At 51.3% G+C, this 13727-nt stretch overlaps 1 protein-coding gene across 1 annotated transcript; it reads right to left on the reverse strand.

The window, feature by feature from the left end:
- Positions 1–4527: 4527 nt before the first annotated feature.
- Positions 4528–13183, reverse strand: Wnk (Wnk kinase). Its single transcript, XM_029113171.1, has 13 exons — positions 12507–13183; positions 11162–11316; positions 10897–11015; positions 10502–10775; positions 10197–10346; positions 9383–9495; positions 8333–8452; positions 7998–8181; positions 7585–7859; positions 6814–7023; positions 6631–6722; positions 5234–6576; positions 4528–5173 (listed from the first exon to the last, which is right to left on the reverse strand). Exons 1-13 carry the CDS (start codon positions 13181–13183, stop codon positions 4629–4631), a joined length of 4257 nt encoding a protein of 1418 aa, XP_028969004.1. The 3' UTR covers positions 4528–4628.
- Positions 13184–13727: the final 544 nt, after the last annotated feature.

Raw genomic sequence — 13727 nt, forward strand, 5'->3', positions numbered from 1 at the left:
CATTGTACTCAATAAAATCATTGACGCGGGATCAGAAGAGTCCTTTTCCTTGAATTGAGTCAATCTTCCTCCTCCTGGTTGAATCTGAAGACGCGCTCCCGGGATTTTCGATCCGCGTAATTCCTCTCGACTCTTTCGATGGCTTGCGTGCCGCACCCCGAAATTCGAGTGCCACGATGACCGGAGCGATCAATCAGAATGAGCCAGAAGTTCAGAGGTAGCGGAATCAAATTCCGAAACTTTTGAGCTCTCGTTCATTCTCTCGAGACGCGACTATCCTTCAGATTGAATGGTGATTTTTCTCCACGGTTTTTTCACCAACGGGATCATCGGATCGGTTTTCTCGGGAGATATCGTCGGACGAAAACCTTTCCTCTCCCTCAACGTTCTTCCTGCATATGGAACTGATTCTCAACATCGGGACATTTTTTTTCTTCTCTGAGCGCTCGTTCTCTTTGACGCAAAGATGTTCGTCGACGTCCTCATCGTCGCTTTCGTCCGATCTTGGAATGCGTGTTCTGTGAATCTCCGCGAGGACCAACTGTCAGAGGATATCGTTTCAGGTCCAGGTGCTCGACGGTAAACAGCCAGCGCCATAATGGCTGCCGATGACAGGAGAGCATGTAGCTCGAATCAACAATAAGTGCAAATAGCTCCGTAGACTGACCTTGACAACTTCACTGTCTCTGCTGGGGAGCGTATTCGATGACGATGGAGGATCTTTTCCCCTCTCTTCCGACCGAGCTCCCTGTGCCGGAATCTCGGCGAGAGAAGCTTCCCGGGAGCTGCTCAGCGAAACCACACTGTCGGGAGTCAGATCGCGGTGGTCGTCGGGATTCCATGAGCCCCTGCCGCGAAACCCACGCACTGGTCTCCCTCCCATTTTGATTTAGGAGAAAACGGTATAATTTTGCTATCCGGAAGCGTCCCTCATTCTGAGCTTCATTATTGGCAAGCGTTCGAAAGCCACGGAAGGGGCAAGGGTCATCTCCACGACGCAGCTCGATACGTCGAAGAACTGAAGTTGCCTCACGGTAATAATTCATGAATGCTCTAAATGAGGGGAGATTGCGGCCCGGTCGAAGGGTTGTACCTCAAAACGAAACACTTTGGCGAGTACCGGACGAAGCCTCGCCCTCTCATTCCTCATCACCTGACTCACACAGTTCAGCTATTGACTCGTCTGATTCGAGCTCTACTTCCCATCCGATCATACCTGGAGTGAGAGACGGCTTCTCGCGAGCCAAACAATCGTTGAGCCTCAGCGAATGAGTGAAGTTTTATGACGTTCGAAAAAAAGGTTGCCCAGCATTTCAGTGAAGCTCTGTGGAAACCTCGACCTTCCATCCGGAGTTCCAAGATATTAGGAATGCAAGGCTCCAATTCCGAAGCCTCTAGCCTGGTGGAGCTCTTAGGGAAGTTTCCAACATGTTGTGAAAGTTTTGGGCTGGAATTTGGCTGAAGTGGTAGTCCGCCCCGGACAGACAAGGCCAGGCCTATACCCTCCCCTGAGCACATATCGCACCCGACCTTCTTGGAGCGTTCACCATCACGAGTACAGAGTCGCGTAGCAGATATTGCTCGCTGGATATGCCTTATAGAAATTAGCGATGTCTGTCACGGGACCGATTCTCGGCGCGTCCCTTCTCGGTGCAGACTTCAAGCTTCTTCGAATCGATTCCTCAGTGAGGTCGAGATGTAATTTTCAAGACGCCTAGACGAGTGCTTTCTGCAAGATTCACGTGTTTCTCTGTCAATCGTTTTTTCAGGCAAATGTGAAAACCTCCTCCACACGATGTCATCGAGGCGCGGAGCGTCCTCATGGCTGGCTAGTTTTTGCTAAGCTTTTGTGTTCTCGAACAACGCACCCTCATTCCGAAGGTTTTGGAGTACCTTACACATGGGGCTCGTTATACGCGGAACGTAAGCGGATTTCAATTGTCGAGGTCTCTTAGTATCGGGGAGATGCACTATTCAGTGCAGTCTCACCGCAACCCTGCAGGGTTGCAGGGATCACAATGAAAGGTTTCGGAAGGTCAGCTAGGCATTAGTTATTGATCCGACCGACAGGTGAATCAGAGTCCCGCGAGAAGACCCAGACGGTTTGCGTTCACTGCGTCGGTCTGAGCTCCTTGGCAAGGAATCTAACCCGACTTGGAGACGAATCAAAGCTCCAGTAATTGCGGAAAAGAAGGGACTTCAAGTCTCAAGACTCTGATCACTGAGCGCGACCTCTGGAATTCGACTAGACCGAAGAATATTGCGGGGAGAGCCTATCCTCTACCGCTGCGTTTTCGTTTGGAAGTTGTCCTCATCATAGAGGTGGCTGAGGTGGATCGCCTCCGAACGAAGTCTTTGGTCATTCACGAGGCTTGCTTTCGGCAAGGGGCTTCTCTCTCGTCTTCGCTCTCCCCCGATGATGATCCAAATCGTAGTCTCGGAAGGCCTAGGGCTTCGTAATTTTTCTTCTTTTTCACGACGAGAGGTCTGTCGATGTATTCGTCGTCACTCTCGTCAGATTTCGGTGTTCTCGTTTTGTAGATTTCGGCGAGGACTAGCTGGAAGGATCATACTCGTTCACGGCTATTGGCGATGAGAACGGGCACACCGACCGGAACATCGAAATTTTCGAAACCCCTCGGGAAACTTCTTTCGCAGGCTCACCTTGGTAAGCTCACTGTCCCTACTAGGCTGCGTCAAGGACAGGGAAGGGGGATCCTTGACTCCTCTGGCTTGGACCGGATTCTCCGAGGGAATCGCATTCATGGACACTTTACTGGAGGAAGTCAGTGAGACCATACTCTCAGGATTTGCCATGCATCTCCCAGATGAGCCTGTCCCACAGACCCTCCGCCGGAATCTTCTCCGGGAGCCTCCAGGATTCTCCATCTTGACTTCGCGGGTGATACGACTGTAGAGTGCCAGCGATGGGCATCTGCGTAAATTTTGACTTCATTGTTCCCAGCGCTCGCAAACATCAGAGAGCACGCTCAAGACTCGGCGGGAACGCTTCCTCGTGAACGAGGCGACTGTCGAGGCCCATGTGATTCCTCACAGATTCAGAATCTCTCTGATCGATCTGGGAGGCTCACCGACAGTTTTCTAATCGATGCGTTCGTCGGCGTCGTGCCTTTGGCTGTATAGAAGATGGCTGAAGGCAGTCGCTCACAATGTAAGGATGGGAGACGCTCGATTAGCATAAGCGAAGAGACGACTCACTTCCATTCCTGTCTCGCTTTCTTTTTATTATCGTTCAACTATACTGGATGTAGAGACCGCGTAGCTATTTCGGCAGGAAAGTTCCGAAACTACATCGCACCACGATTCGAATGAACTCCTCCCCCCTCCCCGAAGTACTTCAGCTTTCGCGCAGCCGAACCACACTTCCCGCGATCTGGAAGCTTCGCTTAAAATCCGACAGGTCGCTCACTGCGCTGAGAGCAGCTCATCGACGTAATTTCACACAATTTCTCTGTTTGAGCTCACAGGCCCCGAGCGTTTGCGGTGCCCACAGTTTGCCGGTATCGGAGTCGCTTGATCTCTAATCTCACTATCCGAGATAGGAAACGTTGTAAGATTACGGCAGCCTCGCTTCCCGAAGGCTGGTCATGAGTGTGATCGAAAAATAGTGTAAGGTGCAAAGCCGTCCCCGAGCGAAATCCCCCCGGTTTAGTCTCTGTCGAAGGCGCCCCTGATTTTCATCGCTACTCCCGTTCTCACATGAGTCCGCCGTCTCCTTAGTGTCTCCTCGATGACGCCACATGAGCCCGAATCCGCGGCACCGAGTCGGAAGCTTCTCAAAGCAAAATTCGATAGCTCTCGCAAAGAGGTCGCTCTCAATTGGATTTCATCGCCGCTTCGAGCCGGAGTCAGTCACTCCGAGGAGCCTATCCGCCGCGGATTCAAAGGCACGAAGGCAGTCGACGACGACATTCGACTCGAGTACTGAGCCCTCGCTCATATGCTAGACTAATCGCGACAGCGAGACAGCTCTGCAATAATATTCTTCTTGAACACTTTCGCTTAGCTCCATTCCCTAATCCATGATGACCGTCTCGGTCTTGCCGCCTGATTCTCCTCCGCTCAAAGCCCTCATTCCGAGCTGGTACGTGTGTCTTGTTTTTCCTCCGACAGAGGCCTTCGATCAGAGACGAGTTCTATAGGATCACCGACTTCTCGATATTCAGCATCGAGCCGGAGCTAGCCGGCCTTATCATCCAATGAATCTCAGGTTTCTATGAGAAGTTTTTTTTGACAAAGTTCCAGGAAATCCTTTCACGAGAATTCTCCTTATGATCACCATCTTTATCATGATAATTATAACTAATAATATAATATTAGCTCTCTCACTTTCTTTCTTACATCACTGTCTCCATATTAGTTTCTTCCGTAGTAATTTCTTGCGTTCAATGAGAAAATATTTGGCTTACTGAAGCAGCCGTCAGCCGATGGGTCAATGCACGTCGGTTGACAAGCGGGGCTTCCCATCTGTTTCTAACCTCTATGAGTAGTTTTCGTTTTGCTCGTTCGGATCTACATACTAACTAGGCTCGGATGCGCGGTACTTTCTCATAGAGGTCGGACGTAAAATGATACATTTATGTACATGAGCAGCCGAAGAGCTCTTGTCATTCATCGTGCGCCATTCTTCTGCGACGCAGCGAATCCTCGACGGCTTGGATGGTAACGTTCAGTTGCAGATGGTCGGTCCGGTGGCTCGGAGCGTCGTGTCCGTAGACTAGAAGATCAGTCTGCGAACGGACTGTCAGATTCGGCGTTGACAGGCTCCTCTTGAGACCGCCAACAGCCACGGCCGCGGCTGCGGAAAGCGCGGCCAGTTCCGGGTTCAAAGCGGCACAAAGCTCCGCCAACTCCTGTTTGTGTCTGTGTTGCAAATTGTCCAGCTCCCTGCGCTGTCTACTAAAAAGGTAGGCGATTCGCTGCGACGGACTTAGCGCGGGGTTCTGTTCGCCGGAGGGCTCACAATCGATCAGAGAATAGAGCGAGTGCTGATTACAATTCAGCGAGTTTTCGGTCGTGTACACCGAAGTTTTGTCGAGCGCCGAATCGATCATCTGATTGTCCTCGACGCGAGACACCACGAAACGATTGACTTTTTCGCTTATTGTGCATTGTTGTTGTTGTTGCTGCTGCTGCTGCTGCTGTTGTTGTACTTGCTGTTGAGTCTGTTGCGGTTGCTGATGTAGAGAGCTCGATTGCCTCATAGAGGAACCGGATAGACCTGGAGCACCCGTTATCGGTTCCGAGAGCAGCGAAACGGTCGACAAAGCCGGCTCGTTCTCCGGAGCGGGAGCCAGATCTTCGGCGACCTTCGTAACTTGGAATCGAGACAATTTCTTAGGCTGCGGATCGACATTCGGATCGGCTGCGGGGCTCGTGGCGGCAACTTCAGGCACTGTCGCGGGCGTCTCCACAGAGGCGATCGTGGCGGCCGGGGCGGCCACGAGGGTCTCTTCGGATGCCTGACGAAGACCATTATCGGCCGGAGTTACAGGTCCATCGACTATCGATGGCGTAATGCAAACAGAACTCGTTGTTACGATTGTTTCGTTGGGTGGGCTGCTCGGCTGAGTCTGAGGATGGAAAATGGCCTGGAGACCCTGTTGGAGTTCGATTCCGGTTGTTTTCTCTTTGGTCTTGTTGCTTTCTATCGCTGGCACCGCCGGAGTGACAGGATGCACTTTTTCGGCTTGTTGAGGCAGCTGTTGTTGGCCAGCCGCACGTCCCTCCAGTCCGTTTGGCGGCGTGTCCTGGATCACGTGCTCGACGACGAGGTGTTCCTGCGCGGCAACATCGGGAGATGGCGCCGCCTGCTGGTTTTCGGCGAGTTTTAATTCTGCGAGCTTAAGTTGCAAATGATTTCGAGCTGTATCGCTGAGGATTTGTGCTAGGGGAGCTGTCGGCGCCGCGATATTCTGCGCGGGCACGGCAGGAGTCGCCGCTAGACTGGCCAGTTCGGACGTGGGTATCGAGCTTCGATCCAAAGTGCACCCCGATGGATTGGCTTGGCTCTCTGATGGCTCGCGAGTGTCGTTGATCGAATCCACTTTCGATCGATCGGGCGATGCGAGCCGTGATGCCTGTGAGGATTCCAAAGCTGCCGAGCGCTCTCGTCTCGTGGGCGAAGCCAAATTGCTTTCAGCGACCTCGGAGTCGCTTTCGTCCAAATCCGGATACTTCGTTTGTGGCATCTGGGTTGGATTCTCTTTGAGTTGACCAATGATGTCATCCAACTGTTGGGCGAACGCGTCCAAATGCTCTTCGGCAAGATGCTTCTCAATGACGAGATTGTTTGCGATGTCTATCGACGAATCGTATTCCGTGAAGTCGAACTTGAACGTCACCAGCTTGAGATTTGGTGCGTCGAAGAGGACTTCGACAATGTTGCCTTCGAGAGAAATCACTTTGAGGAACGGCGTTCTGTCCTCCACGCCGTTGCGTTTCCGCTTCGATTTGCGGCGAGGTCGATCCGGAAGATCAGAGTTCTCGCTCGCCGAATCGATGCACGAGTCGTCGTGCAGTTGTAACGAAAGGAATACATTTTGCTGACGACTGCTCAGAGGTGGATGAGCCTGCTGCTGTTGTTGTTGTTGCTGCTGCTGTTGTTGCTGACTTTGTTGCTGGCTCTGCTGCTGGTGCGTTGAGTTCCCGATTGGGACGGGAATGCCCCCGGGTAGTTCCGGCATCGCCATGAAAATCTCCTGCAACAAGCAAGCAAAAAATGTAGAATTATTCAAATGCCCGATTGGCCCCTTCTAACTCCCATCAAAGTTCCTCGGAAGGTGTATTCACCTCGTCCTGTTGTTCTTGAGCGGTCAGGTTGGAACTCTGGTTCTGATTCGGTGTCGCTGAAGACATCGCGATTCCAGAGCTAGGATCCAGAGCCAAGTGCATGGAAACCTCGTTGTAATTCGTGTTTGTCGTATCTCGCGGCGTCAGCTGATGAACGGTTGGGGTCGCGAGACCTTGAGCACCCATCGTCTCTAAAACCTTGTTTTCGTCCTTCAAGGGAGACAAAAATATTTTTAGAATCCCGTTCCGATAATCACAGTGGAGCAAGCGAGTTTATTAATGAGGACGATGCCTGAGCGATTCTGGCGGGAATATTCCGCATGCGAAGGTGGAGTGGGGTAGATCACTGCTTTTTCGAACAGAACGCTTCGATAGTTATTGTCGAGGTCATTCCCGCGCGTTACATCATCAAACGTCATGGAAGTTTGCATTCTCACAATGGTTCTCGACTCTGAGGGAGGCGTGAGCAACAACGTTGACGCCCCGAATGGAAATAGTGTTTTGACGGTCGAACGCTCTCGTTAGCTACCGAGCTCGCTGCCCACACTCCTCAGAGCCCACGAGCGACAGCGAACGAGACAGAGATCAGTCCCGTGTGACAATGAATGTATGAAAGAGTGCACGGGAGCGAGCCCGGTCCGCCCTGGAAGGCTGGGCCAGGCTGCACGACGATCATCTGATTGACAGTTGACGAGAGCTGCGTACACATCCTCCTTAGTTTTGTCGAAGCGGCATAGAAAATGCTAACCGGGTATATGGCTTTCTACTCACATGTTGCAACTGGATGTTCGTGATTGTTGGCGCAGCCGATTGAGAAGCCATAATTGGCTGACCTCCCTGACCATTGGCGACATGATTTTGTTGGCTCGGTATCGTTGTCAAAGTTGCCGGATGAGCTTCGTCTGCAACGTGCGTTTGGTTTATCACCGCCACCGGGGCGGCCGTCAAGGGTTTTGTCTGAAAATGTTGACGGTCCCGAACCATGGAAGCAACTTGATTCCTTATCAGCATCGACACTAAGCGAATGTCTTCCTCGCCGATGATACCTGAAACGTGAAATTGACCAATCAGGATTCGAGCGTCTCTCGGCAGGAATAATTTTCGCTCGATGCGACCAGCTTCTAGGATCTCGAGTGGGACTTCCTCGGCTGCAGAGCTCATTAAATTAATAATAATCAACCGACCCGTCAGAGTGGACATGGCTTTGGCAACTTCATCCGCATTGTCGATATTCATGTCGAAATCGAACTGGATGGCTTCATTTTCTTTATGTTTATCTTTGCGTTTCTTCGGATCGAGTATCCGGAGCCTCATATCCAGTTTAGCGTCCGTCGAACCAAGCGTCTTCTCCCGATCGCAAAATTCCACCTGTCAAAAATCGGATCAATAAAAATGCATGAAGCATGTAGGGCAGAGACGAGGCGAGCCACCCGGCAGGTCGCGAGGCCAAATCACGAATGCATGAGCGAGTTTAGCCCCTCTTAAGTAGAAAAAAATTGAGGCTTCCACTTCGTCGAACCTTTATGCCAAGATCGTCTTGGAAGAAATCGACCTGAAGCAACTCCTTGATAGTCGGTCTTTCTTCCTTATTCAGCCTAATACATTGTCCTATAATATCCTTGAGTTCCGGAGATTCTACCTGAAACGCAGAATCAAAGCACATCGTTAGACCCACATAGCGCCTGATGTAGACTCAGAGACAGCTCGAGTTTCACCCGGCATTCAGAGTGGCCCGAGGCGCGAGCTACGAAGGTAAGACCATCAGGGCTGTCTGGCGAGCGAACCCACTGACAAATCGAATGCTACCTTGTTCACAGTTTTGAAACTACTCAGCTCTGCAATCAGAGTATAGAAAAGTAATTTCACCGAGTAACTCCGGAAAAAAGGGATTCCTCTACTGAAGTATCGACTTGATGAATTGGAGATTACATAGAAACGATCCGTCTCCGCTCAATGAGCCGCAGTCTCTGCGCCGAGCATCAGGTCTTTAATTATTGCGCGCCACAGGTGCAGGCGTTTACCTAATGAATAGGTTTCTCGTTTGTCTCTCGTTTTAGTCGTACAGGCGCCGACAGTAGCTTCGAGCTATCTCAGCGGAGTAGCGAGAGGCCGGGAGAGGACACTCCTCATCATCCTCAATAGTCATTCTGGTTGCGAAGCTTTTCAATTAGAATATGAGCATCTATGCCTGTTCGGACGGGGAATCTATCGGGGTTCCTCGAGGAATTCCGGAAGCACCGTCGACGCTTGTGGCATCGGTAGGTGAAAATGAGAGCCTCGCGTCGGATCTCAAAATCGACACATGGACGATTGATGGGAGGATAATTCGGCCGAAATGAACAGTTGGTTCGACGATCATCCAATGCCTTCAGAGCTCGCGGCAGAAATCGCCACGGCAGCTACAAGCACTGCACATCTCCCGATCGAGTCGACGGGACGCTCACGACGCCGACGGCTTGTCTGTTGACCAGTCGATCATGGAGGCTGTCTCTAGCATCAATTAGGAGCTTTGTTGTCGCTAGGAAACGTTTCCATCTGCGCGATTCTCAAAATCTCAAGAGCCACTTACTTTGTCGAAGCACTGAGGCCTGGTTCCGTTAGTGACTTTCTTGTAGATTTGAGCAGGTCCCGAACATTCGGCGTACGGGTACTCTGACGTTGCCATCTCCAGCATACACATACCTGCGGAATAGATTAACGCTCATGGTCCGGAGTCGCTAACGCCCAGCTATGTAAACTCGAAAAGAATGCGGAACACTCGGAATCTCCCGAGGAATCAAGGGGGTTGCGGAGCAGAGTCACACCGGGAAGCCCCGAGTATTTTCTTCGCCGGAGTAAAAAGGGATTTCCGGATCGCCAAACGAAAGTTTTTTGAGTCGTAAAAAGCATTCTTTCCGAAGTGGCGCCGTGATGTCGAATAACACTGTCTCCGGAGAAGTCGTCGGCGGAGATGCAAAATCTTCTTCCCCTGGTTAAGAATACGCAGTCGGCTCTCGGCGCATTTAACCCGGTGCGCAGCCCAAGCCTCAGGGAAGGTTTCATCAATCGGTCGCCTGAGCCACATCTCGTCCAGCGTACTTGAGCTTTGAATTCGATGCTGCGCGACTCGGTCGGTCCGAAATGCGCTTATCGCCAATGCAAAGGGGAGGGGCCCCTATCAGATAACACAGTCCGTGGACTTCATCACTTATGAAAGACTGAGTGACTCAATATCGCGCTGTCAACTCGGAATATTGTCGTGAGCCGTATCGTACCCTCATTGAGACAGGGAGATACTGTCGTTCTGGAAAAACGCTATCCGCAAAGGATCTATTCTAGAAACTCCATCGGAGCGGAGGCGATCTTGAGACACTTTCAACGAGCGTACAGGTGGAAAGACTCACCAAAAGCGTAAACATCGACGGCTTCGTCGTAATGTTCCTCGTACATTTCCGGGGCCATGAATTCGGGTGTTCCGATGACTGATTTTGCGAAACTTCGGTTTTTCAAAGTCGCGAGACCGAGGTCTCCAATCTTCACTGCTCCGGTGGTTCCTGGAAAATTCCGGCCCATCAGAATGAAGCGTGAGGTCTCCTCCACCCTGGTGCAACGCTTGAATGTCTTTTCTTCGATATCTCTGTCACGAGACACGTTCATTGGAATCTCGTATAACGAAATCGCGCGCGAATCCATCCCCTCGATGACATACCGGTTATGAAAATGTTGTCGCATTTCAGATCCCGATGGATGATCGGCGGTTGTCTCGAGTGGAGGAACATGAGACCTTTCAGGATTTGGCGACACCAACTCTTCAGTACTTTGGTATTAATCTTCTTAAATCTTCTAAGATACGTCTTTAGGGTGCCCGATGTCATGAGCTCTGTTATGAGCACCAGAATCTTCCGCTTGTTCGGTGTGGTGTCTTCCCAGCTGTCGAAAAATCTGACGATATTCGGATGTTGAAGTCCTTTCAACATTTCAGCCTACGGGATGAAGAGAATGTTCAATTCTAGGTGTGCGCTCGAGGCCCACGGGTTTTCGGCACGGTGTCGATAGGAGACATTGCGAAATTGAATCCCGCCGTGAAAGCATCAATTTACTCACTTCCTCTTTGAAACGTTGTCGTTCGGCTTTATTGAGCCGTTCCTGGAGCTCGCACCAAGCCACAGAAACTCCGGTTGATATATCCAAGCCTTTATAGACTGTTTTGAAGCTACCGCGACCTGAAAAATTGATCGTCGATCTGAGCGCTCAACTCTCCGATTATTCTCAAGCGATCATAGGCTGAAGAGCTCTCGATGCGAGTAAAGAATAATTCCGAATCCCAACGATCGACTTCCGTCGGCTCGGTGATTCGAGAGCAACTTACCGATTTCTTCCTCGAATTTTAAAAATCTCCCATCGGGCGACGTTGCCCTGGCCTTGACATTGACATCTTCGTCGATCAAGGAAATGTTCTGGATAGTCGGGAGTTGGAGGTCCAACACACCGTGCTCCTCGTCGACCAACATGCCCAGTTTTTCCCTGGAGAAACACACAATCAAAAATGTGAGATTCCCTGCTTAAGTTCCGGATTCCCACACAATGACTGATCATGGCAACTAGCAACTTGCTGGAAGTTCTTGAATCTCGAAGAATGCATCCTCGAGGTTCTCCAGGTGCTCGGCGTTCACTGGACGGAGGAACAACTCCTTGTCGAACACTCGAACCAAAACCCATTCGTCGCAGCAAGTTCTGAACGAGCTTCAAGGGATCCGCTCGAAGCCCTGCTGCCGAGATTCGGGCAAGCTGCTCGTACACGAAGAGAACGGTAATCGGCTGCTTTCGAATACCGCGTGTATTCTCACTCTATACAAGATGATTTCCTCTTACCACTTCCTAATCTTCGGCTTTGCTCTTGCGGGCTCTCGGATCGCCATCGGAGATGCGTACATTGCGCAAGAGATCCACTAGCGGAACGAGCGAACAGTCTTGCCGCTATAAGCCCGGCACCAGCAACAATAACACGTGAGTGCAGTGTTCTTGTTAAACTTCGAGCTCCGAATGACTACCGCGATCTCCGAAAGACTTAGGTACAGGTCTTTCTCGACCCTCTCCTTCGTCGTCTGGTAATCATGATCCGAGCTTTGAAAATTCTCGATCAAACTTGGAATGACTAGAATTGATAAGTGTTGAAGGTACCAAGAACTTTCGGAGAAGACGAGACTCAAGTCTCCGCCAACGAGTGAAGTTACTGAGACTGTCAGAATATGCAAGTGGAGCGCCTCCGGTTCCGCGCTCATTAATATATCAGGGGAGAGAAGCATTGATCGGTGAGATCAAGTCAATCATGAGAACCCTTGCTCATCGAGAGAGAGGCCGACAGAGAGCATGTTGAACTCACGAAGAAAAATGCCTCAATATCGATCGAGGACCGCGTTCCTCTCATCCGTCGAGCCAACTCGACCTGCCGATGAGCAATGACTCAGAGGCTTCCGTATCACACGAGAACTTGAACTCCCTTGCTCAATGGACATCAATGATAATGATCAATGAGTGGGAAACGAAGCACCATCCGATCAATCGCACAGCGCCCATCGGCTTCAACAATTCGATGAGACCATTCGAATAGCATGAACTCCACGGATTCTCCTATAGAGCTTCGATTTCATCGCAAGCGGGCCGAATGCACACGGGGAACATCTTTTTCCATATTCACGATCGGGGAAACTAACCTGTTGTCGCCGTTTGACTTTGCGAGAAGGACGGCTGCGTCTGTTGTTTCAACGCCGTCTTCAGCTTGAGCGTTCTGTTCGTGATTGAAAACAGCCGGTCCATTAATTCTGTTATCTGGACTGCACTCAGTAATGTCCTCGTTTATACGGACCTTCTTGGGAGATAGCGCATCGCTAGCCGCTTGTGCTGTTGATTGCGCAAAGGTAGCACAGGATGATTCCGACCCGGCTCTCGCGGCTGCTGCCGTTGCGGCTATTCCACCTGCAGCTGCTACTGTGGTAGCCGATGAAGTCGCTGTTGATGAGGATGAGGTGTTCGAGCCTCCTCCACTCGGAGATTGACGATGGTTGTCGGTCTGGCCAACAAGCAAGCGCGCACTGCAAGAGGTTCTTTTCTTCTCAGGAGACGTCGGACTTCTCGCGTCGCTGCAGGGAGTCGTTTCCCGCCTTCGTTCCTGCGAGGAGACCAGCCTTCGTGGAGGGGGTTTCGGTGCAGATACTCCAACCAAGGAGGTCCTCTGCGGGCGGAGGATCGAGACCCTCTTACGCGGGTGGCTCTCGGAACTTCTTTCGTTACTCCTGAGAGAACTCCGGGCAGGAGGGGGTGGCGGAGGAGGGGGCGACGTCGCCTCTTTTTCAGGCGTTCGTGCCTCCCTGTCGGGCGATCGCCGATTCATCCTCGATGACGAAGTTTTATGGCTTGTCGACGAACTCCTCGATGCTGCTTCTGCTGCGGAAGAACCGATGATAATGATGATGATGCTTGCGTGGTGGTCAAGGATCACCGCCTCATGGAGAGTTCTTCACAAAGGCGGGAGATAGCTGACGAGTTTCCACAGTATTTTTCTCACGCTAGAGGTGGACGACGGAAAGCGACGGGCTTGCGGCGGTGTCACATATATACGAACTCATCTGCTCACAAAGATGGCTATGGGCTGCTGTCGATGTTCGACGACAGAATCAGCGCGTTACACTGACTCGACTATGACTTTCAGTTTCCATCTGCAACAAGAACGGAGGAAGCGTGAGAAGCTTCGCCAGCTGAGAGCTACGGCTGCTCGAGGGGAAACACCTCATGATGTTCGCTGCTGTGGCTGCTGCTGCTGCCGTTTGACGCCTGTGTCTGGTAGGCATGCTTCACGAGAAAAGTGACACCACACCGAAGTACACGATTTGCCGCTTCGGAAGAACTCTCATTGCGTACTGTTTACTCTGATTTAG

Source organism: Galendromus occidentalis, unplaced genomic scaffold, assembly GCF_000255335.2.
Source record: "Galendromus occidentalis unplaced genomic scaffold, Mocc_1.1 scf7180000076381, whole genome shotgun sequence".
Lineage (NCBI taxonomy): Eukaryota > Metazoa > Arthropoda > Arachnida > Mesostigmata > Phytoseiidae > Galendromus > Galendromus occidentalis.

Excerpts from the sequence above, each read along its gene's own strand:
- Wnk (XM_029113171.1), bottom strand. The coding sequence starts at position 13,183 with ATGAATCGGCGATCGCCCGACAGGGAGGCACGAACGCCTGAAAAAGAG. Across the intron at positions 9,496-10,196 it reads CGTCGATGTTTACGCTTTTG|GTATGTGTATGCTGGAGATG; the intron begins GTGAGTCTTTCC and ends TCTATTCCGCAG. Across the intron at positions 7,860-7,997 it reads AGCCATGTCCACTCTGACGG|GTATCATCGGCGAGGAAGAC; the intron begins GTCGGTTGATTA and ends TTCACGTTTCAG.